Below are 23,831 nucleotides of genomic sequence, written 5' to 3' on the forward strand. Positions count from 1 at the left end.
TATCTCACCCTAATTCCATCCCTGTCCCAGATATAACAGTTATTACCTGTTTGGTAGGTAATATTCCAGGCTGTACTTGGGACTCACTTCTGACAGAGACCACTTGTTGACTCTTGGCATCTGAGTACTCCTGGAATTCTTTCCCTCCAGCCACTCCCTGGTTCCATCACATACCTGATTTCCAGCTCCTTCTGGGGGTTTGCTCAGCTCTCTGTCTGGGCCTGTCTCTTCCACATTTTAGCACTCCCTGTGTACTGTAACATTCCAGTTTTCACTTTCATACAGTGAGTTCCAGATTCATCAGTTTGGTCCTGATCCTTCTCCTGACTTGGTTCCTATATCTCCAGCTGCCCCCTGAACAAGCATAACCTATTCAAAATTACTTGATCTGAGCCAGCTCCCAACTCTCCATACTCCCCCCAACACCAGACTCTGTGACAGACCTTGGGGCCCTCTCATTTGATCCTGCCTGCTGCCACCAGATTAAGCAATTAACCTAACATTTAAATCATACCAATGAGGGTGGTGGTGGATCCAGTTCAACTTTGTCTGATCACTGTAGACTAAGCTCAACTCTCCTTTTCATGAACTATCAAAAGTAAATTGCAGAATATAGAGCACATCTTCATGACTTGGTAAATAGAGGGGGGTCTTCTAGAGCTTAGAAATACTGAATGCAAAAAAAAAAATACTGAATGCAATAGGAATGATTAGGTTTGGGATTTTGACTAGGCTCTGACTGGTGTTCTAATTAGGGAGTCAATGTGGCTGGAGTGGAGTGAGAGAGAGGTTTCACCTCCTCTAGGGGAATCTCTCATTCCTGTTGTATTGATGAAAATGGAAGGGACATATCTCTGATGTAATACTGGGAAATAATTGCAAACATATATTTGCCTTATAAATAACTTGGCACCAACATTGTAAATCAAATATACTTCAATAAAAAATACAATTAAATTTAAAGAAATTTTAATTCTACAAGTTATGGTATCCCCTAATTCAATTTCATTCAGTACAAGCTCTCTATTCCTTATTACATGAACTAGTTATACATTGTGGTGCCAAGTTATTTATAATAAATGTTATTCTATCTTGCTCTAAAAATGATTTGAAGCTGCTGCAAGTAAACAATGGTCTTTGATGCTCTTCTTTCACTTCATACCTTTAATTTCCCCTCCTTCCCTCCAGCCTCACTGACTTCTGCATTTTTTTCCACCACAAAGCCTTTGTTGTTTCACCTGTCCATTCTTTCTCTGTAATCCCCATCATATGAATCCTTCACTTCTCTCAATTTTTTAAATAGAAAATCATTGTTTAAGTAAGGCTTTCACTATATAAAAGGGACACCCCTGCATTCCTCAGTACCTATAACTCACATTCTACACATTTTACTTTACTATTTCCCCCATTTGACTATGAGTACCTGGAAGTAACCTTCAGAAAACTAAGATCATGGCATCTGGTCCCATCACTTCATGGGAAATAGATGGGGAAACAGTGGAAACAGTGTCAGACTTTATTTTTCTGGGCTCCAAAATCACTGCAGGTGGTGACTGCAGCCATGAAATTAAAAGATGCTTACTCCTTGGAAGGAAAGTTATGACCAACCTAGACAACATATTAAATAGCAGAGACATTACTTTGCCAACAAAGGTCCATGTAGTCAAGGCTATGGTTTTTCCAGTGGTCATGTATGGATGTGAGAGTTGGACTGTGAAGAAGGCTGAGCACCAAAGAATTAATGCTTTTGAACTGTGGTGTTGGAGAAGACTCTTAAGAGTCCCTTGGACTGCAAGGAGATCCAACCAGTCCATTCTAAAGGAGCTCAGTCCTGGGTGTTCATCGGAAGGACTGATTCTGAAGCTGAAACTCCAATACTTTGGCCACCTCATGCGAAGAGTTGACTCATTAGAAAAGACCCTGATGCTGGGAGGGATTGGAGGCAGGAGGAGAAGGGGATGACAGAAGATGAGATGGCTGGATGGCATCACCGACTTGACAGACATGAGTTTGGGTGAAGTCCGGGGGTTGGTGGTGGACAGGGAGGCCTGGCGTTCTGCGGTTTATGGGGTCGCAAAGAGTTGGACACGACTGAGCGACTGAACTGAACTGAACTGAATTGACCTAGAAGTTTTAACCTAATCTATTTTTCTTTGTATTTGATGCCTAGAACAGTACTTGTCAAACAAGAAGCTGATAAATTTTTGTGTATTTACTAATGAAAGCCTCTTCTCTTCCTAATTTAGTCAACCAACCAATCAACCTATGGCTTAATAGGCAGTGGAGTGCACAGAATTCATGCAACTATGTGTCAGCACTATTTTAGGCTTTGGGGGTATAGCAGTGAAGAAAGCAAATAAAAATATTTGCTCTCATGGAGCTTAATTCTAGAACATGGAGACTGACAGTAAAAAAAAAAAAAAAAAAAGGAATGATGTACTCTGGCTGCATTAAGGAGGAAACTGTTCCTCTACTTGGCAGGATCAGCAAGATGGAAAGATGCTTAGGCGTTATCAGCCAGGCCGGTTGTATTTGCGCTCCTAAACTCCCTCATCCCAGAGATGCAAGACAAGGTATCACTGCTGCTGCTGCTGCTAAGTCACTTCAGTCGTGTCCGACTCTGTGTGACTCCATAGACGGCAGCCCACCAGGCTCCCCCGTCCCTGGGATTCTCCAGGCAAGAACACTGGAGTGGGTTGCCATTTCCTTCAATGCATGAAAGTGAAAAGTGAAAGTGAGTCGCTCAGTCGTGTCCGACCCTCAGCGATCCCATGGACTGCAGCCTACCAGGCTCCTCCATCCGTGGGGTTTTCCAGGCAAGAGTACTGGAGTGGGGTGCCATTGCCTTCTCCGAGGTATCACTGGGGAAGAGATTAGGTATGCCAGAGTAGGGGGCAGGGGTGGGAGTCAGAGCAGAGCGGTACTGAGGCTGAATGGGGAGGAGTCGGAGGTGGAGCCAGGGGCGCGCCCGCTGATGACGTCACGAAGCAGCCCTCCTTCAAGTCTCCGCGCGCTTCGCAGGGGGCAGTCGCGGGTGCGTCATGGCGGGCTGCCGGCCTGGGGCTCCTGGCTCTGTGAGTGCTGTTCTCTGTCCCTCGTCTCTTATTTTGTTGTTCCAGATTTTCTATTTTCCCCCTGTAAACTCCTTGCCTCTTTGCCTCCCTGACGTCGCTGGCCTCTCCCGGGGGAAAGGGACTGTGAGGCTATTTCTTCCGCCCCTTTCACTGGTTCTGCGTATTTATTCCATTATGCTTGCGGCGCCGTCTGTGAGCATTAAACACTTCTCTGTCCAATGTTTAGGTTTCAAGCCCAATGGGAAGCCAGGATCACACTAACGGCTACCTGTGGGCCTGTGAGTTCCTGGGGGAGACCCCTGACATAACTATAGAGAAAATGGGTAACCGATAATCCGGAAAAGCTTCTAATACCCGAAGTGCGTATAAGAGTTAGCAGGGTTTAAAAAACAAAGGAGATAAAAGAGGTTTCAAGGAGCAAGCAAAAATCTCTTCAAAGGCTAGAAATAGAGCAATGTCTTGGAAAAACTCAAGAAGTTCAATTGGGTGGTGGTGGAAGGGTCAGAGCTGACAGTCTTGTAAGTCTTGGTAGGCAGCGACTTCAACCTGAGGATAACTGGGAGTTATTGAAGCGTTTTCAGCGAAAGAGTGATCGGTTGAGTTTCATTTTTGTTTCCTTAGGTAGGAATGTAGAGAGTGGACTAGCGAGTATCAGTTAAAAGACTGTGGTTTATATGTAGTAAGAGGTGGTGGTGACCCCCGACCCCGCAGCAATGTTGAGGTTCCAAACGTGAAGACATTAAAAAGTTATTGAGGAGATAGAATCTAAATTAAGTAAACTTCCCAGGTTAATACTTTCTCGACCTCATCCACTGACTGGATGGCTTTAATAGCCAGTGATGGGTCCTGGTTTTCCTAAATCTATACTTTAGCTGAGATCTCTCTCCTGAGCCCAGTTATATCCATCTGCCTACCAGATTCTCCACCTGGCCAGCCTACATACCAACACTGAACTTTTCCACAAAGTCCACATCTCTTACGATGTTCACTGGCTTTGCAAATATCCTCAACCCAATGGTTCTACCTTGAAATATGGATGTCCTCTTTCACTTCTTCCTTTCCCTACAGGAGACCCAAATTCAATATACACTGTTGCCAACCTCCTCACCCCACCCCACCCACTCCTGGATTCTGATTCAATAGATGGAACCACCTAAAAATCAACTGCGTTTTAAGCAAAATTTTGGTGATTCTGAGGCAGCAGTACCACTTTGAGAAACAGTAGTATTCTATGTGCCAATAGAGCTAAAAGAGAAGACCAAGAGAAGAAGACAAAAAATGTGGGAGTCTGGGCTGTTATTATGTTGGTGGGCAGTTCTGAGTGATGACCTGGTCCAGTTTTGAGAACCCTGACCATGAACAAGAGTGACTGAGGTGGGGTGAAGGTGAGGTCAGTGATAGCACTGTTCACAAGGACCCTGAAGTCATCTAGAACTTGAATCCTGGTTTTTCAAGCTGCTAAAGGCTAATTGGGGACTTCCCATTTGGCGCAATGGTAAAGAATCTGCCTGCCTATACAGGAGACATGGGTTCGATCCCTGGGTCAGGAAGACCCCCTGAATTAGGAAGTGGCAACCTACTCCAGTATTCTTGCTGGGAAATCCCATGGACGGAGGAGCCTGGTGAGCTACAGTCCATGGGGTCACAAAGAGTCCGATGCAACTGAACAGCACACAAAGGTTAACTGAATGTGGAGGACTGACCATAGAAGAGCATTGGAGGGACAGGGATAAAGCTGTAATGGTTGAAGATTATCTCTGGGGATCAAGAAGGATAAAGGTCCTAAACCTAAGTATTGTTGAATCTGTCGGAATTTTTAAATAAACCTGCTTAGCACTGAGAGTATGCCAGAGTGGTCCCCTCCCAGAGAGTTATCTATATACAGAGGCAACAAAATCTGGCACATACACAAAGATGGTTCCTGTCCTTCTTAGGAAACCCCTTAGCTACAAGGTTAACATCTACTAGATTACTAGAACAGGAAACAATTCCAGGGGAATGGTATCTTACATATAATCGGTTTATAGGACCTCAAATGTATACATTGCACTAAAACATGAGGGGGGATTAATAAAAGAATTAGAAAAAAAGAGGGGGGAATGATTAAACATTATACTATGTTCTCTTATGTAACGTCTATTAAGCACATTTCCATATACATGTTACTATACAGTACTATGTACTATAGTTGATGAGCAATTTAAAGGATTTTTTTTGAAGGTGACTTTATTTAAAGTTAACATAGCAACAAAACTTTTACTTTATTTTTTTTAATTTATTCATTTGTTTTTGGCTGCTCTGGGTCCTCCTTGCTGCACCAGGGCTTTCTTTAGCTGTGTCGAGTGGGTGCTATTCATTGTGCTGCATGGGCTTCTCATTGCGGTGGCTTCTCTTGTGGAGCTCAGGCTCTAGGTGGTGCAAGGGCTTCTGTAGTTGCAGCTGGAAGGCTTAGTTGCCCTGAGGCATGTGGAATCTTCCCAGACCAGGGATTGAAGTTGTGTCTCCTGTTTGGCAAGCAGATTCTGAGGGTGACTTTTGACCAGTTTTGTTCCACTTCCTGGCTTTAGAATCAGACCCCTGGGAATTTTCTGGTGGTCCAGTGGCTAGGACTCGGTGCTTTCACTGCACAGGGTCTGGATTCAATCCCTGGTTGGGGAACTGGTATCTTACAAGCCAGTCAGCATGGCCAAAGGGGAAAAAAAAAAAAAAACTAGAATCAGACCCCATATAAGATGGGCTACCATTGCTGATCACTGCTCTTAATAGAGGCGTATGCAAGGTACTGTGGGAGCCCCAAGGAAGGGAGCAGGATTCTCTCGGAGATGCTCAGAGAAGACTTCACAAGGAATATTTATTCTAATTGAGTGCTTTAAGGATTGGTACGGTTTTGTTAAAGAGGCAAGGCCAAAGCTGAATGGCCAGTTGTCTAATCTGATTGTCTGTCTGAAACTAAGACTTCTGAGGTTTCTTCAAACTCTAAACTCCTTTACATTACATATTCATTTACATTCCCTCTTAACTTTTTTTTTGTCATCTATTCCTTTATTCTTTCCTAAATTTCCCTGGTGGGCAGGATAGTCAGGAAGGTGTTTTAATTAGCTTTACTTTCCTTAGGAGCAAGCCTGGCTTGAGGTCGCCCAGGCTTTCATCCAAGAGACCCTGTGTCCACCTGGCAAGGAGCCTGATGTCCAGTTGACTCAGTTGGTCATTGACTGTGTGAAGACTACCTGGTTGTCCCAGGGAACGAGCCAGGGTTTAACACTGCCCCTCAGCTACAGGTAAGAAGAGGTGGGGTTCACAGGAAAGTTAAATTTGGGATTGAAAACAAAGGACTTATCTTTTGAGATGAGTGAGGGGAAACTTGCTGAGGTGAGAAAAAGGTGGTGTAAATAAAACCTCCTTTTGCCAGTCCTTCTCCTTCTCCATCAAGCTTTCCTTTTAACTGTTGATCTCCTTATTTGGCTCAGGTTGTGTTTAGAGACAAGGAAAAGGGGTTGAGAAGATAAAAAATATAGGAAAAGAACCCTCAAAGTGGGGAGAGAGGCTGATACTATTTCATTTGTTTGTGCTAGGAAACTAAGATATAGACAGTGACTTCAGCAAGTGCAGATCATTGTATTTTGGGAGACCTGAGTTTGAGGTCTGAAGCCGAGTTATTTTATTTTATTTTTAAAAACTTTACCATTTCCTAAGGGCTTCCCTGCTGGCTCAGCAGTAAAGAATCCGCCTGCACTGCAGGAGCTGCAGGAGATGTGGGTTCAATCCCTGGGTTGGGAAGATCCCCTGGAGGAGGGCATGGCAATCCACTCTAGTATTCTTGCCTGGGCAGACAGAGGAGCCTGGTGGGCTACAGCCCATAGGGTCCCAAAGAGTCAAACATGACCAAAGCACCTTCGCAAGCACGTACCATTTCCAAAACTGTTCTAGGCAATGTTAATAAAGTACCACAGGAAAAGGGTTCCATGCCAAACATGCTTGAGAGACACTGGATGTGATAATCTTCTCTAGGAGAGTCATGAGGCTCATTAACATGTTAAAGGCTCTGAAAAGTCCTCCAAAAAGAAACCTGTTTATCCCTTCATAAAAGTAACCACTATCTGGAATATGGGAGAATTCTTGTGAATATCTTTATATTTTTTTCTATACATGAATCTATCCCTAAGCAATATATAGTGGTTTTACATGACTTCAGACTTTGTGTAAATGGTCCAGTACCTTATGAATCCTTTGCAGTTTGCTTTTTGTGCTTAACCTTCTGAGATTTATTCACATTGATAGCTCTAGGTCATATTTTTAACTGCTGTATGCTATTCTGTCAAGTGAATATTGGAGAAGGCAATGGCACCCCACTCCAGTACTCTTGCCTGGAAAATCCCGTGGACGGAGGAGCCTGGTAGGCTGCAGTCCATGGGGTCGCAAAGAGTCAGACATGACTGAGCGACTTTGCTTTCACTTTTCACTTTCATGCATTGGGGAAGGAAAAGGCAACCCACTCCAGTGTTCTTGCCTGGAGAATCCCAGGGACGGGGGAGCCTGGTGGGCTGCTGTCTGTGGGGTCCCACAGAATCAGACACAACTGAAGTGACTTAGCAGCAGCAGCAAGTGAATATACATATCACTGTTTTTTCTTTTTTAAAAAAGGTAGAAATCTGTTTAGGTTAGTTTAATTTGTTGTTTCCCAATAATTGAAAATCAAAAAGAATCATTGAAAAGTGGTAAATCAGCAATTTTTAGGAAACTTGCAACCTTTTTAAGTTTCTTGTTATTCTTCAAGATAAATGTAGAGTAGATAGCACAATATGTAGAAGATGGTGGGTGAGGATAAAGTAAAAATTATTTGATGGGTCAGTTAAGTTCAGTTCAGTCGCTCAGTCGTGTCCAACTCTTTGTGACCCCATGAATCGCAGCACGCCAGGCCTCCCTGTCCATCACCAACTCCCAGAGTTCACCCAAACTCATGTCCATTGAGTCAGTGATGCCATCCAGCCATCTCATCCTCTGTCGTCCCCTTCTCCTCCTGCCCCAAATCCCTCCCAGGATCAGAGTCTTTTCCAATGAGTCAACTCTTCGCATGAGGTGGCCAAAGTACTGGAGTTTCAGCTTTAGCATCATTCCTTCCAAAGAAATCCCAGGGCTGATCTCCTTCAGAATGGACTGGTTGGATCTCCTTGCAGTCCAAGGGACTCTCAAGAGTCTTCTCCAACACCACAATTGAAAAGCATCAATTCTTCAGCGCTCAGCCTTCTTCACAGTCCAACTCTCACATCCATACATGACCACAGGAAAAACCATAGCCTTGACTAGACGAACCTATGTTGGCAAAGTAATGTCTCTGCTTTTCAGTATGCTATCTAGGTTGGTCATAACTTTCCTTCCAAGGAGTAAGCATCTTTTAATTTCATGGCTGCAGTCACCATCTGCAGTGATTTTGGAGCCCCCAAAAATAAAGTCTGCCACTGTTTCCACTGTTTCCCCATCTATTTCCCATGAAGTGATGGGACCAGATGCCATGATCTTCGTTTTCTGAATGTTGAGCTTTAAGCCAACTTTTTCACTCTCCACTTTCACTTTCATCAAGAGGCTTTTTAGTTCCTCTTTACTTCCTGCCATAAGGGTGGTGTCATCTGCATATCTGAGGTTATTGATATTTCTCCTGGCAAACTTGATTCCAGCTTGTGCTTCTTCCAGTCCAGCGTTTCTCATGATGTACTCTGCATAGAAGTTAAATAAGCAGGGTGACAATATACAGCCTTGACGTACTCCTTTTCCTATTTGGAACCAGTCTGTTGTTCCATGTCCAGTTCTAACTGTTGCTTCCTGACCTGCATACAAATTTCTCAATTTATTATTTGACAGGAAAATTTTGCATTTTTCCATTTCCCTTCATTGAATGCATGCTATATGTCAGATCCCATGGCATACATGGGACTTTCAACTTTCAACTTTCCTTGAAAGTTGGAGGACAGGACCCTGAAGAATCTATGAAGAGTGACCCTGTCCTTACTGTTTTTTGTCCTGCAGGTGCTTTGGGTGAAGGAACAGTTCTCTCTAGCCGCTTTTTCTTAGGCTTTTATAGAAGTAGGGAAAGATAGAAATACTTCTGAGTGAGACATGCCTGGCTTTGCCACCTACACTACTGTGTATCTGAACCTCTGAATTTCTTCATTGGTGGTGTTTCCAGGGGTTTTTGGTGAAGATTCAATGCAATATTAAGCATGAATGGACCCAGTATAATATGTGCACAGCAGGGGCACACTGCATATTAGTGTCTGGTTTGCCTTTTATTTGCTCTGAAGTCACTGGGAAAGAATGAGGCCAATGCAGAAGGGGAGTGGGCCATCTAAAATAGCATTTCTAATCTTTAGGACTCACATGGGGATTATGTTCTTGAGCACAACAAGGAGATCAAATCATTATGTTTTGTAACCTTATCCTTTTTCTCTTCCACTGGGGGAAAAAAACCATGGGAATGTAAGTGAGTGGAATAATGGTATTACAAAAGTGTGACTGTCACTACTTTGATAAATTGTATTACATTCTCTGTGAGATACCTCACAGTGGATACTGACTCAGCAGTATTGCAGCACTTTGCTTGAGAATGGCTGGTCTCAAACATCTCTTGAAAGCTGGGAACTCGTGATACCAACTTCCCCCTCAGCCTCAACCTCCCAGCCAGTCTCCAGTGCTGTGATATTCTAGATTAGGAAAGGAACCTGATTGGGGCCAATGATGTTGAGCCATTAGGCAGATGTCTTAGTGTCTCCACTGGAGTTCTCTGTGGAGGCTGAGAGCTGAGATGCTGTCAAGGGAGCAGTTTGTGTGGTCTCTAAAGCATTCTCCCCACGTGCTCATCCCCTCAGGCTGCTTTTACATTCCCACTCCATTTCTCTAGATTCTGTCTGTGACACTATCTTGTTCAGAATCTCATTCAGCAGACTTTCTTCTCGCCTTCCCTAGGTACCACCCAGTCTTTGGACCCAGACTTCCTCCTCATTTTCTTAGGCCCTCACTCCCAAATTTTTTCCCTTTAATCAATCAAACAAACTGTCTTAGTCCATGTTCCCCATTGATCTTTCCTTAGGATCTTGGGGGATTTGTGGAGGGTGAGGATAATTCGTAGGCTTGGATGTAGCTATACAGAACCTCTGTTCTCTTCACTCTGCAGCTTTGTCTCAGTAAAGGACCTCAGGACCCACCAGCGTCTCCCATGCTGCAGCCACTTGTCCTGGAGCAGTACTGTGTATCAGGCTTGGGCCCAAGAGGCTGGACCACGTGGGGATCCTCTGCCCCGGGAACGACTGTTACTTTTAGGGACACTTACCGACCTATCAGGGAACTTGGAACAAGAGTGCAGGAATGGAAGCCTCTATATAAGAGACAACACTGGTGCCCTGGATTGTGAGGTGAGTAGGAAGGGGGTGGTCAAATGCCTCAGATCCTAATAAGAATGGCATCTAGGGAGCAAGACAGTTAAGTCTCTGAGGGTACAAAGATGGAGCAGGATGCATTGGGTGCCAGGATCCTGATTAATCCTTGCCTTTGGTCTTTTCTAGCTCATAGATCTGGACCTTTCTTGGTTGGGCCATCTCTTTCTGTTCCCCAACTGGAGTTACCTCCCTTCTCCGATGAAGTCTCCAGGAGAGGGGCACGTGGAGCTCTGGGATACCCCCGTGCCAGTATTTCCTTTGACCATCAGTCCTGGCCCTCTCACCCCCATCCCTGTTGTCTACCCAGAAATGGCTTCCCGCCTGCTCAGGTACAGGTAATTCTTCCATCCAAGGGAGGAGGGAGCATTGTAAAACTGGGAGGACAGTGGATCAGTGGAAGGAGGGAAAGAAAGGCATAGAAAGTGATATAGATGGAATGTTCCAAATCAGGGAAACAATGGAGGATTCTTCAAGAAAAGCCTTATCTAAGGGCAGGTAGAGTTTGAAAGAAGCTTTTAGAATAATGGCTTTGGGCTATGGAAATTTTACATCCCTATTTCTCTTCAAGAAAATTAGAGATACCAAGGGAACATTTCATGCAAAGATGGACTCAGTAAAGGACAGAAATGGTATGGACCTAACAGAAGCAGAAGATATTAAGAATATACAGAAGAACTGTTCCAAAAAGGTCTTCACAACCCAGATAATCATGATGGTGTGATCACTCACCTAGAGCCAGATATCCTGGAATGTGAAGTCAAGTGGGCCTTAGGAAACATCACTACAAACAAAGTTCATAGAAGTGATGGAATTCCAGTTGAGCTATTTCAAATCCTAAAAGATGATGCTGTGAAAGTGCTGCACTCAATATGGCAGCAAATTTGGAAAATTCAGCAGTGGCCACAGGACTGGAAAAGGTCAGTTTTCATTCCAATCCCTAAGAAAGGCAATGCCAAAGAATGCTCAAACTACCGCACATTTGCACTCATCTCACACGCTAGTAAAGTAATGCTCAAAATTCTCCAAGCCAGGCTTCAGCAATACATGAACCGTGAACTTCCAGTTGTTCAAGCTGGTTTTAGAAAAGGCAGAGGAACCAGAGATCAAATTGCAAACATCCGCTGAATCATCGAAAAAGCAAGAGAGATCCAGAAAAACATCTATTTCTGCTTTATTGACTATGCCAAAGCCTTTGACTGTGTGGATCACAATAAACTGTGGAAAATTCTGAAAAAGATGGGAATACCAGACCACCTGACCTGCCTCTTGAGAAATCTGTATGCAGGTCAGGAAGCAACAGTTAGAACTGGACATGGAACAACAGACTGGTTCCAAAAGGAAAAGGAGTACATCAAGGCTGTATATTGTCACCCTGCTTATTTAACTTATATGCAGAGTACATCATGAGAAACGCTGGGCTGGGAAAAGCACAAGCTGGAATCAAGATTGCCAGGAGAAATATCAATAACCTCATATATGCACATGATACCACCCTTATGCCAGAAAGTGAAGAACTAAAGAGCTAAAAAAAAAAAAAAATAGAACTAAAGAGCTTCTTGATGAAAGTGAAAGTGGAGAGTGCAAAAGTTGGCTTAAAGCTCAACATTCAGAAAACAAAGATCATGGCACCTGGTCCCATCACTTTGTGGCAAATAGATAGGGAAACAGTGGAAACAGTGGCAGACTTTATTTTTGGGGGCTCCAAAATCACTGCAGATGGTGACTGCAGCCATGGAATAAAAAGATGCTTACTCCTTGGAAGGAAAGTTATGATCAAGCTAGACAGCATATTAAAAAGCAGAGACATTACTTTGTCAACAAAGGTCCACGTAGTCAAGGCTATGGTTTTTCCTGTGGTCATGTATGGATGTGAGAGTTGGACTATAAAGAAAGCTGAACACCAAAGAATTGATGCTTTTGAACTGTGGTATTGGAGAAGACTCTTGAGAGTCCCTTGGACTGCAAGGCAATCCAACCAGTCAATTCTAAAGGAAATCAGTCCTGAATATTCATTGGAAGGACTGATGTTGAAGCTGAAACTCCAGTACTTTGGCCACCTGATGTGAAGAGCTGACTCATTTGAAAAGACTCTGATGCTGGGAAAGATCGAAGGCAGGAGGAGAAGGGGACGGCAGAGGATGAGATGGTTGGATGGCATCACCGACTCAATGGACGTGAGTTTGAGTAAACTCCCAGAGTTGGTGATAGACAGGGAGGCCTGGCATGCTGCAGTCCATGGGGTCACAAAGAGTCAGACATGACTGAGCAACTGAACTGAAGTGAACTGAGATTGTAGTGGAAAGGAAGGCATTTGTAAGGGGGGAAAAAAAGAGGAAGAGATAAAAAATGACTGCTCTTCTCTCTACCTTTTTTAGAAGTAAGCACAGAAATGTGCAGCCAAACCTTGCTGGGAATCTAATTCGATTCAGTGCTCTGGTGAAAAGTCAGAAGAAAGCTTACTTTGTCCTGTTTCTTGGTGGATCCTCCCCAGCTGGCAGCCAGGTGTCTGTCATTGTGCAGGTGAGGTTTAGGGTCAGTTGAGGAGTGTGGAGGTGCGAGTGGGCTGTACAGGCTCCTAACAGGTAAGATAGCATCATAGGAGAAACCATGTGGGAAAGGAGGACAGCTTCAGAGACTTGCTTCTAGAACAGTGCAGTTGAGGGAAGAGTGCATGTGGTACCTTCCCTGCGTATAGAAGATGGGGAGAAGACTTCCCCGCTCATTCAAGGAAACAGCTTCTGTATCGTGTATCCCATTTTGAAAAACTGCCGGAATCACCTGTTTTCCCCCAGAAGAGTGACAAAGAAAAGTATTTATCTGAACACCATTAAAACATGGAATAACATGTTCTTTAAAAAAAAAACTTGGTGCTTACTGTTGAGTCTTTTTACATCAACTGATATGATTTATTTTTTTATTGAGTATAATTTTACAATATTGTAAATATTGTAAATACAGTCTCTACTGTACGTCAGTGTGAATCAGCTATATATATACATAGGTCACCTCTTTTTTGAAGTTCCTTCTCATTTAGGTCACCACAGAGCATTGAGTAGAGTTCCCTGAGCTGTACAGTAGGTTCTCATTAGTTACCTGTTTTATGCATAGTAGTGTGGGTATGTTGGAGAAGGTGACGGCACCCCACTCCAGTACTCTTGCCTGGAAAATCCCATGGATGGAGAAGCCTGGTAGGCTGCAGTCCATGGGGTCGCTAAGAGTCGGACACGACTGAGCAACTTCATTTTCCCTTTTCACTTTCATGCATTGGAGAAGGAAATGGCAACCCACTCCAGTGTTCTTGCCTGGAGAATCCCAGGGACGGGGGAACCTGGTGGGCTGCCGTCTATGGGGTCGCACAGAGTTGGACACGACTGAAGCAACTTAGCAGCAGCAGCAGCAGTGTGTGTATGTAAATTCCTGTGTTCAGTCAAACCATCATAAACTACTGGTTTTGTATAAGCAGTAAACTCGTGAGGTCTTAGCTATGAGTGGTGACGTTGAGGTCTGGTTGGTGTTTTCAAGTAGAAATGAGGGTCTGTGAAGCTGAGCACCTGGGACTGTGAAGTTCAGGTTTCCTGAGTCATCAGTTGTGTTTCGAAGCCCCTGAGAATGGCATTTGTGCTCTGGGAGGAACATGCCCTAAAAGATGGTTATATTTATTAATGGTCTTCTCTATGTAATTTTTGCTTAAATTTCTTCAATAACCCGTTGTTAGCCCCTTGTACATTCCATGTGATACCTTCTGGGGTTTATTTATTTCCTACTTGGATGATTCTCCCTTTCCGATTGATTAAAAGTCTTCAGCATGTTATTTCTGGATTTTTTTCTTCATCTTGGCTCTTCCGTTTTGTCTCCCGCCACCCCCAAGAACATTCCTCCTCTGTCCTGGCTAGTGTTTTCCTTGCCTTGCTCATTCTGAGTTCTGAACATTTCTGTATTATTTTTTCTTTCTTGAAACACCTTCCTCTCTCGTCTCCACTTCAGCAAACCAGAGATGGCCTTCAGGACCCTGGCAAGTTCAGCTTCTGTCACTTGGCCTTCTTGATCATCCCAGCCCATCCTGACCTCTTTTCTTTCTCTGAAACCTTACAAATGTGTGTTGTTTTTGCCACTTGATCATTTATGTTTCCCAGTGGTTTGATATATGTTAGAGAAGAGAGAACAGTCTATGTTATTTCCCTTAACATCTGTCTGTCCCCATACTGGATACATACATACGTGTTCATATTGATTAAATAAGTGAAAATTGTTTGCATGGCTGGTCTGTATGGCGGGGTGGGATAGGGGAAATGCAGGGGCAGAATTGTCTGCACGAAATATTTATATATTTTGGAGGAAGCTGTACAGATGGTATGTGCCTTGGGGGAGGGATTAGGAAATGTTTGCCATCTCCTATGAGAGGGGAGAGTTCCTGAGAGTTCTGAGGCTTAAGATTTAATTGGCAAACAGGAAAGATAAAGAAGTAAGGAAAAGGAAAAAAAAAAGAGGAAAGGAAAGGCTCTCGAGCAGCCAGTCCTTGAGGTGACATGGTGATGGGAAGGAGCTCCTGCAGAGGGACAGGACATGGGAAGCCTCTCACGTACAGTGTCACCTGCTTCTGCATAAGCCAGGTCCCTGCCCAGCTGGTGTGGCACCGAGCCCTCTGTCCTGGTAGAGCCTATGTGCTGACAGAACTGCGAGTGTCCAAGCTCCCTGGTCACCGTTACCGGGTGTGGATGACCAGCACCTCCTCCCAGCTGTTGCCGCTGAAACCAGAATGTGTACAAGAGCTGGAACTGGAGCTGGCCGGAGTCCCCTTGGAGGCCGACCCCCAATCACTGCCCCGGCCCAGCAGCCCCCAGGACAAGAAGCATCCGGGTCCAGACTGTCTCGTCCGGGACTCCATACTCTTATCCTACACGGTGCGCATGAGGGAGAGGTTCCTGAGCCTGGAGGGGGCAGGAATTGTGGGGTCTTCAAAGAGGAAGGGCCTGGGGATCACCTGGCCCTTCGGCTTCTTTGCAGGGAATGGTCACTGACACACTGAATCAGCCTGCGGGCCTCTATGAGCTGGACAGGAAGCTGGAGCTCTGCCTCGCCTACCAGCAGTTCCGTGGCCTCAGGAGGGTGGTGCGACCAGGAGTCCGTCTGGAGGTATGTGAGGGGGTCAGGGCTGGTGACAAAGAGAGACTCTCTTACCTTTATGGGTTGGTCTTTTTTTTTGAGCAGGTCGACACCCCTACAACAAAATTATAAAAATAATTAAATGTGTTGGAGTGCGAGGTGCTTTTGTAAATAATGATTTGGACGAGAGCTCAGATCAGGAGTGGAGATTGGGGCCCTGGAAGGAGCAGGTGGATCCAGAGCATCTCCTTTCTAGAAGGACCTTCTCACTGGAGGAGGAGATATTGGAGCTGAAGCACAGGTGTGGGGCCAGGATGACCTCAGGCAGCCCAGTGAGCCCTCTGGCCCACAGAAAGGCTGAGTGTGGCTTCTGGGAGGTGAAGGCTTATTTACCACAGGGGAGTGGGTCATGATGGAAAGCAAGACAGAACTGGAGGGAAGTAATCTGTAAAAGAGAAATTGTGTGTTTCCTATGAGCCAGGCAGTGGCAAACTGCATTTACCTCTGTCTGGGACCATTGAGTTGCTTTTTCACCTCTTCTGCCTCCGCAGCTCCTGGATGTTCACCTCCTGCAGTCAGTGGGCGGGGGGACGAGAAGACCCATATTAGCTCCCTGCCTTCGTGGTGCCGTTCTGCTTCGCGGCTTCTCTCATCAGGTGCCTGAGACTCAGTTTTCCCACCAAGTCCCCCAGGCCTCCCTGTATGAGCAGCTGGTATGGGAGCATCAGTTAGGACTCCCCATCTACCTGTGGGCCACCAAGGCCCTGGAGGATCTGGCCTGCAAGTGAGGAGGACGCGGATTGGGGCTGGGGAGGTGGTGAGGGGTGGGCCACTTTGTCTCAGGGAAGCCATATTCTGAAAGAGTCTCTGGGGGAAGTGACTCCACTTCTCTGCGTGGCCAAGGCTGTGTCCTCACGTGCTGAGATACCACCAGTTCCTGAAGTATTCGTCACCTGGGGACCCCAGCCTGGGACTACAGATCCTGGCCCCGATCTTAGAGGTTCTTATTCCACCTGGCTGCCCTGGTCGGAACACACACAGCGAAATCCTTGAAGAGCCACATCACTGTCCACTCCAGAAGGTCTGAAAATGTTGGGGTATGGGTGGCAGATCTAACACCCTGGGGGACACCTGGGCACAGGGGACACATAACCTGATGTCTTATCTCTTGGACAGTACACCCAGCTGCAGACTCCCTGCTTTTTCCCTACTTTGGCCTTCCTGAAAGAGGAAGCGAAGCACAGGGCCTGGGCCTCCTTTGACCCTAAGACCCTTCTGCCCCTCCCAGAGGCTTCTCACTTGCCCAGTTGGCAACTCAATCAGCGCCTGGCCTGGTCCTGGCAGTGTCTGCTGCCTTCTGCATTCCGCCCTGCCCCGGTGAGTATGGCTCCAGCAGAGGTCTGGAGACTTCCTCTGTTTGCCACTTTCACTACTTGTGCCATAGTCCTTTCTTGTCATTTTGATGGCATTAGCCTTCTTACTAGACACCATCTCTTCCTGGACCCCTCTAATCCACTCCCCTTCAATGACTAGAAATGGGTGGGGTAAAATGTAACGTGGTTTACAAAACTCGTAATTTAAATCCTTCTCTTGTTTCTCCCAGAGTGTATAAAGTCAAACCCAAACCCCCTGTTGTGTCTTGTCCCCCATGGTTTCCTGGCTCTAACCTCGATCTGTAAACTTTCCCTCTGGCTGCTAAATGTGTGAATGCAAGTGCATTTTCCCCAGTCTTTCTGCCCCACTTCAGGATAAATTCTTGAAGCTCTGAGATCATGTCTTTGTGGTTCATTTTGTAGCTCTAACAGTTAACACTATGCCTGGCACATGGTAGATGCTTTGTGTATTTGTTTAGTGAAACTTGATGCGTAGGCCTTCATTTCCTTGCAGGTACTACTTGGGATCCTGGTGCCTTCATCTCGTAAAGGGTGTCTGCAACTTCGGGACCAGAGCGGTTCCCTGTCCTGCCTACTCCTGGCCCAGCCCTTGCAGCCCCTCACTGACCCCAGGCTCATAGGTTTGGAGTTCAGTGGTGGAGAGAAGATGATGGGAGTGGGAAAGAGGGTCTCTGAACTGGGGAGTGTAGGAGAGAGCTTCTGCCAGGATTCAGTAGACATGCTCAAGTGGCTTATTTTGATCAACAAGTCTGGGGAGTGGTTTAGGAGGCTGGTATGGGCAGGTGGTGTAAAGGAACCAGGGGTTCCCGGCCGGAATCACAATTCCCAACATTCATTTCTCCCTCTGTAACTCCTCACAGACACACCAGGATGACAGCTTCCATTTCTCATATCCCTAGTTTGGAAGAGGAATGGTCTTGGAGTTATTGAGGCTTGTGGCCAGGGAAACCCTGGAGAGAAAAGCTTCTCAGACCTCAGAACAGGTGTTTTAGGGATTTATGAGAAAGAATCAGGCCTCTCAACCTAGGGGGCCAGGGGTGGGATTGGCTGCTCTGATGAAACAGTTTCTCCCTTGGAGGTACCACTCCTCCAAGATGGGGGTCAGGCCTGGGCCTTCACGTTGTGTTAGGCATGCAGCTCCTGCCTGGATTGAGCATGAGACCTGTGGGGTGGGCTGCTTCTCTGCCCAGCCCACAGTCTTCTCCTCTTGCCAAAATAGAAAACTGTCTTCCTCTCAGGTTGCCTGGTGAGGACAGACAGATTCCAGTTGGTCATAGAAAGGAATGTCAGAAGCAGCTTCCCTTCCTGGAAGGAGCTGAGCACCACAGACTTCATCCAGAAGAAGCAGGCCAGGTAGGTCCTTAGGGTGGTGGCTGTCCTCTGGGTCCCATCACCAGGGAAGTGGAAGGGGAAGTCTCCATGCAGGGGTGGAACACTGGGGCACAATGCCTGCATCGCTAAGAAACCTCTTCCTTGTCTCTCCCAACAGAGTCTATGTCCAGTTTCTTCTGGCCGATGCTCTGATCTTGTCTGTGCCCAGACCCGTCCTTCACTCAGCCACCTCCTCCACACCTCGGACAGAGCCTTCCCCTCCAGAGGGTCCCCACATAGAACAGAGCCGGCTGTTCTTGCTGTCCCACAAGGAGGCACTGATAAAGAGGAACTTCTCTATGCCCCCAAGTGCCAGTTCAGAGATGCCCCAGCCTACCCTCAGTTTCCATGTATTAGGGAGCTGGCTTGGGGGCACCCAGAGGAAGGAGGGAACTGGATGGGGCCCACCTGAACCCAAGGAAGATGAAAACTCAGATCAGAAGGTAAACTGGGGTCTTGGACCTCTGATCTGCCCTCCTGAGCCCCTGCTCTCGTCTGAGGGACTCTGCTCTCCCCGTCAGGTCCTCCTTCTGTTCCTCGGCTCCTCAGTCCGCTGGTTTGAGTTCTTGCACCCAGGGCACGTGTACCGGCTCGTGGCTTCTGGCCCTCCCGTGAGTGCCCCAATTCACCACACCCTTGTATTTTGGCTTGCGGTCTGGAAAGGAAGTTCTAAGTCTCCTGGAAGAAAGGTGGATGTAGATCAAATAGAAGGCCTGCCTGTGTCTAGACCACTTCCTTTGTCAGGCCCCAGAGAGGAAACAGAATTGGGTCATAGTTTGTGAGGAACCTCTCTCCAGACCAGGACACACTAGGAGATGGTCATGTCCCCATTTCCTGGCAGACATTGATGTTCGAGGAGGGTGGTTCATCCTGCGTGTCGCAGCATCCTCTGGAGCTGGCTGGCTGTGCATCCTGCCTCACTGTCCAGGATGAATGGACTGTGGAACTTGCAAGCTCTCAGGACATCCCGGAGGTGCTGGGTATCCGCCCGACACTGCCTGAATCCTCACTGACTGACCTGCTCAGTGGCAAGTAAATGTCCCACCAGTTTCTCCAGCTCGCTTGGCTGCTCTCTCTTCCTCTGCCGTGGTTGTGTCGGATGAATTGTCTGTCTCCTGCTACAGTGTGTGTTTCATGAATGTGAAAGAGAATGAATGGAGGGATGGCGGTGTAAGATAGAAGCTGTGTTTCATACCTGATCACCAGTGCTGCCCCCCCTACCCCCGCCCCCGTTCAGCATGTCTCTGACATTATCATGAGCAGGCTTTCTCACAATTGAGAACAAAGCTTAGCAGTAAAAGGAAATATAAGAAACAAACAAAAAAAGCAAGGACAAAAGCTAAAAATCTCTAGAGAAGGACCTTCCTTTAGTGCAAGAATTGACTGGCTTATAGCTTCAGGAACAGCTTTACTTTCCTCATGTAAGCTTTTTTGGGGGCAGCTGCAGTGCAGTTGAAGACACTGCAGAGATACTTCCCCCTGTGTAAACAAACAAACAAACACCATATTGGATTATATGTGTAACTTTTACAAAACTTCCCTAGAAGTGCAAGTTTTCAAGGACCTATGATTTGAAGGAGGGGGCTTGGGCCCCAGTGTATAAAGCTGAGAATGATGGGCTGACTGAGATTCTAGGGTAAATGCAAGTGGAGATTCACCTTTGCTGGGATATTTTTTGGTGAGGCCTCTGTGTACAAAGCTGGATTGGGTTTTGGGTTTGTGTGTGTGTAGTGATCTGCTACAACCCTGTTTTTCCCATAAGCCCTGTTACTTTTAGTATTTGGTTTGAGACACTTCAAGGCTTTCCAGGACCTCATAGGTAAAGTTTTAGCAGCTACTGTAACTCCTTTCTGTCCTGGGATCTGACTCCATTCTCACTCTATTTCTCTGACCCTCCAGTTTCGCAGATTCCTTGGTGTCTTTTTCAGCTGAGATTGTGTCACATCTCTGGATGAAGCCTGGTAATAACACCTGTTTGGGTAAAGGGTAAGAAATAGAGTGGTGGAACCTAGTGATCCTGAGAGGGACCACTAACCCCTCCCCATTCCTACTGTAGGGAGCTCTGGGACTGTGAGACGGTGTGTGAAGCTCACCGTAGCTCTGGAGACTGCCGACTACAAATTCCCCCCTCACTTGGATGTGTATATTGAAGACCCACACTTGCCGCCCCCACTGGGACTTCTTCCCGGAGCCCGAGTCTACTTTCACCAGCTGGAGAAAAGGGTTTCCAGGTGAAGACCTGTGTCGATGGCCTGGCCTGGCCTCCCCTCCCTCCTGATGCGCTTCTCTTGAATGCTTGCCCCTACCTGTGTGGCAATGACAGCTTCTCTTTGCTGTTAGGTCTGCTGTGTTTCTCTGCCGTGTATGCCCTTTGCCCCTGCAGTATGTTCCAGACTAGCCCTTCCCTTTGTCTGCCCTCTGCTGATATTGCCAGGGTCAGGGCACGTCCCTCAGGGGGAGTGGCTCGGCCTGTGACACCGTCCCAGCCCCTACCTCAGACTGACTTCTTTCTCCTCCTCCTCTCTCTCCCTCCTGCACCTGCAGGTCCCACAACGTTTATTGTTGCTTCCGGTCGTCAACCTGTGTGCAGGTCCTGCATTTCCCCCCGGATACTACGGTCAGGTCAGTGGCCCAAAGCCCATCTCCAAACCTCACAGCCTCACATCTGAACCCCACAGCTGTTCCAGGCTCTGGAATTTTTCCCATAACTCCAGGCTTCTCCCCTCCTAGTACAATGTGTGTAGTCAGAAGGATTTCCTCTGCTTCAAATGAAAAATGTCCATACATATCGTTCTACCCAGGAAGATTTAGAGTTCTGGGATTTTAAAGGGTTTTCAATCCAAAATACAAACATGTTTCTTAGCTAATATCTTGGTTTTTCAAGCCTGAGAAATAATCGATGACAATCAGAGATCAAGAATCAAAATAAATGGGGGCCCTGGGGAACTTGCATTTGTATCCTGCTATTGTGTGAAAATTATATAAATCTTAATTATGTTGAATTGGTTCATAGAGTATTTCAAGTCTACTATGTCCTTCTACTTTTCTGTCCATTCTGTTAATTTTTTAGATTTTGATATTGAAACTCCAACCAAAAAAAACTTAATTTATCTACTTAAAAAAATTGTAGTATATAGTGGACCTATTTGTACCTTTGCTCTGTATTTGCCATATCTCCTGTAAATGTGTTTTCATACTTAGAGAATTTAAAAAATAAAAAAAGAAAGGAGAGGCCCTGGGGCTTCCAGGAGAGCACAGAAGCCACTGCTGTCCCTGTCCTCACGTCTGCTGAGTCCTTCCAGACAAACTCTGCTTTTAGAACTCTGTTGGCTGTTTCTTGAACCCCCCTTCTCTCTTTAGTGCCCCCCTGCCCCACATCTACCTGACTGAACTTCTGCAAGGTGACAAGGCCCCATTTCGGGCCACTGCTTCTTGCCATGTCGTTTCTGTCTTCAGCCTTCATCTCCTCTGGGTGTGTGCTCACTGTACCAGCATCTGCCCACAGGTAAGAGCGGGGACAGGCTAAGCTGGGTGCAGGGTGCCAAGAGGGCTGTGATGTGGCGAGGGGATTTTGCCAACCACTTTCTTCATCCCAGGGAAGGTGTCCTCGTCAGAGCCCCGCTTGCCCCACTCAGACATCTGTAAGCCAGGCCAGCATCAGGTGAGAGCAGAGCACAAAGTGGGCACCCATTGCACCATTTCCATGACTGTCTGCTGTCCTGATGTTAGCACAATTCCTGAATGGTGGGAATTGCTTAATAAATATTTTAGAATGAATGGATGAGGATATAGTGAGGTGTAAAGAGATTCCTGTTGGGTCTGGGTGACTGGCCCCCTGGGTTTTGCTGTCCGAGTTTCTATTTCCTAACCGCCCCTGCTCCCCCGCTCCCAGGCTCCTGGTGGAGGATGGGACTGCAGAAGCTGTGGTGACCTGTAGAAATCATCAAGTGGCAGCAGTTCTAGGGCTGTGTCCCAGTGAGTGGACCTCCCTCCTCGAGATTGTCCGAGGGCCGGGGAAAGTGGCCTTGCAATTTACGGGGCCTGGAGCCCAACTTGAGGTGAGATGTGGCTGGGAGGTGGGGGCTCAGATAGCCATTTCCCTGGGAGCTTGGTTAGAAGCTTGAGTCCTGATGAAACCTCTTTCCCTTTCTAGTCCTCAGCTGAGGTGGATGAGCCCTTGACCCTCTTCCTCTGGACCCTCTGTACCAGTTTCTCTGTCCTCCGCCCTATGGTGCTTTCTTTTGAGCTGGAGAGAAAACCCTCCAAGATCATCCCATTAGGTGAGGGTCAAAGGGCAGGGGTGTAGATTGATGGGTCCCAAGAGGAAGAGGGAGGGGGGATTGACAGGGAATTTCTGAAGCTGGGAGGAGAATGGAGGGTGGGGACTGAAAATCACATACACAGGACCTGTGTTTTTCTCTCTCTCCATCTCAGAAGCTCCTCGGCTACAGCGATTCCAGTGTGGGGAGTCCCCTTTCCTGACTCGAGTGAACCCCAAGATCCGACTGTCATGCCTCTCTATCCAGGAGCCTGAGCACCCCAATGCCCTGGGGGCCTTAGTTTCCTCCTGCTAACCGAAACTGCAGTGGCTGGAGATCTTGAGGCTGGGCTTCAACTTCTTTCCCTGGTCATGGCCCTTACCTTCTCTGAAACTGAACCAGGACCCCAGATCCTTGGATTCACAAAATGCTACCCTGCTGTTATTGCTCCGTATTCTAATGCCAGCCTGCCTTGAGGAAATTGTGGAAATCATAGTGCTGTTGCCTTTCCTCTCTAGTAGGTGTCAAGGCACCTGTACTCACAGGTGGTCCTGAGCACCTGGGTTCTGTCTTTGTGGCAGGGACTTACCCCTCATGGGTTTGCTCCTGATAGGTTCCTTGCTCTACAATAAAGCTCTTGGGATGTTTCTCGCTTTCACTCAGGTGGGTCTCAGGCCTCATGACCTGGCAACCCACCCATCGTTTACCATCGTTTTGGCCTTGTTTGCCATCAGTGCCAAAACAGGTTTGGAGAAGAACTTCTTCTGGTCCAGTGAAGTCAGGCTGTGCAGGGAGTCAATTAGGGAGAAGAGTGCAGGTTAGACATTTCCCTGATGGCCTCGGTTAGCGAAGCTGGGCCCGAAGAAGTAGTCAGGTCTAGAGTTATTGCTGAGTACAAGGTGATTATGGCGAGAGGGAAGCACCGATTGTTAGGCGGGGCATGTGAGGAACCCCGTGATGTGGGAACTCCGACAGGGGGTCAGTCTTGTGGGTTACCTTTGGGCCAGACCTAAGGCAGATTCTTGATTAACACCTCGAGACCGGCAGGAAGAACCTACAGAATTAGGGGTTGCAGGAGTAGTTATTTGAAGATGCTCATGCATTTGGTGTTCAGCCATTTCTTGCCTGGGAGCTGCTTGCTACATAGAGAGGTAGAGCCTAGCCACGCCTCCAAACGCTTTGCAGAGCACTGTCCTTCGTGCG

At 46.8% G+C, this 23,831-nt stretch overlaps 1 protein-coding gene across 7 annotated transcripts; it reads left to right on the forward strand.

The window, feature by feature from the left end:
* Positions 1-3,006: 3,006 nt before the first annotated feature.
* CTC1 (CST telomere replication complex component 1) lies at positions 3,007-23,822 on the forward strand. Of its 7 annotated transcripts, none has more exons than XM_055576592.1 (23): positions 3,007-3,074; positions 6,189-6,352; positions 10,240-10,477; positions 10,628-10,836; positions 12,877-13,021; positions 15,112-15,402; positions 15,506-15,634; positions 16,156-16,388; positions 16,508-16,685; positions 16,781-16,981; positions 17,492-17,618; positions 18,237-18,351; positions 18,488-18,812; positions 18,891-18,980; positions 19,211-19,401; positions 20,269-20,330; positions 20,426-20,600; positions 20,914-20,991; positions 21,730-21,874; positions 21,966-22,030; positions 22,262-22,427; positions 22,523-22,649; positions 22,804-23,822. In XM_055576592.1, exons 1-23 carry the CDS (start codon positions 3,042-3,044, stop codon positions 22,941-22,943), a joined length of 3,627 nt encoding a protein of 1,208 aa, XP_055432567.1. In that variant the 5' UTR covers positions 3,007-3,041; the 3' UTR covers positions 22,944-23,822. The 7 variants fall into 7 exon arrangements, 5 of the variants coding, with proteins under 5 accessions (XP_055432567.1, XP_055432568.1, XP_055432570.1 ...); XM_055576593.1 differs by having other exon boundaries at positions 10,628-10,830; XR_008713080.1 differs by lacking the exon at positions 22,523-22,649 and having other exon boundaries at positions 21,971-22,030; positions 22,804-22,941.
* Positions 23,823-23,831: the final 9 nt, after the last annotated feature.

This window comes from Bubalus kerabau, chromosome 4 (assembly GCF_029407905.1).
Source record: "Bubalus kerabau isolate K-KA32 ecotype Philippines breed swamp buffalo chromosome 4, PCC_UOA_SB_1v2, whole genome shotgun sequence".
Taxonomy (NCBI): Eukaryota; Metazoa; Chordata; class Mammalia; order Artiodactyla; family Bovidae; genus Bubalus; species Bubalus kerabau.

Bases quoted from the DNA above. Each gene is read 5' to 3' on its own strand.
- CTC1 (XM_055576592.1), top strand. From the start codon at position 3,042: ATGGCGGGCTGCCGGCCTGGGGCTCCTGGCTCT. The intron at 15,635-16,155 runs GTATGTGAGGGG...CTGCCTCCGCAG, and splicing joins GACCAGGAGTCCGTCTGGAG to CTCCTGGATGTTCACCTCCT. The intron at 22,031-22,261 runs GTGAGAGCAGAG...CCCCGCTCCCAG, and splicing joins GTAAGCCAGGCCAGCATCAG to GCTCCTGGTGGAGGATGGGA.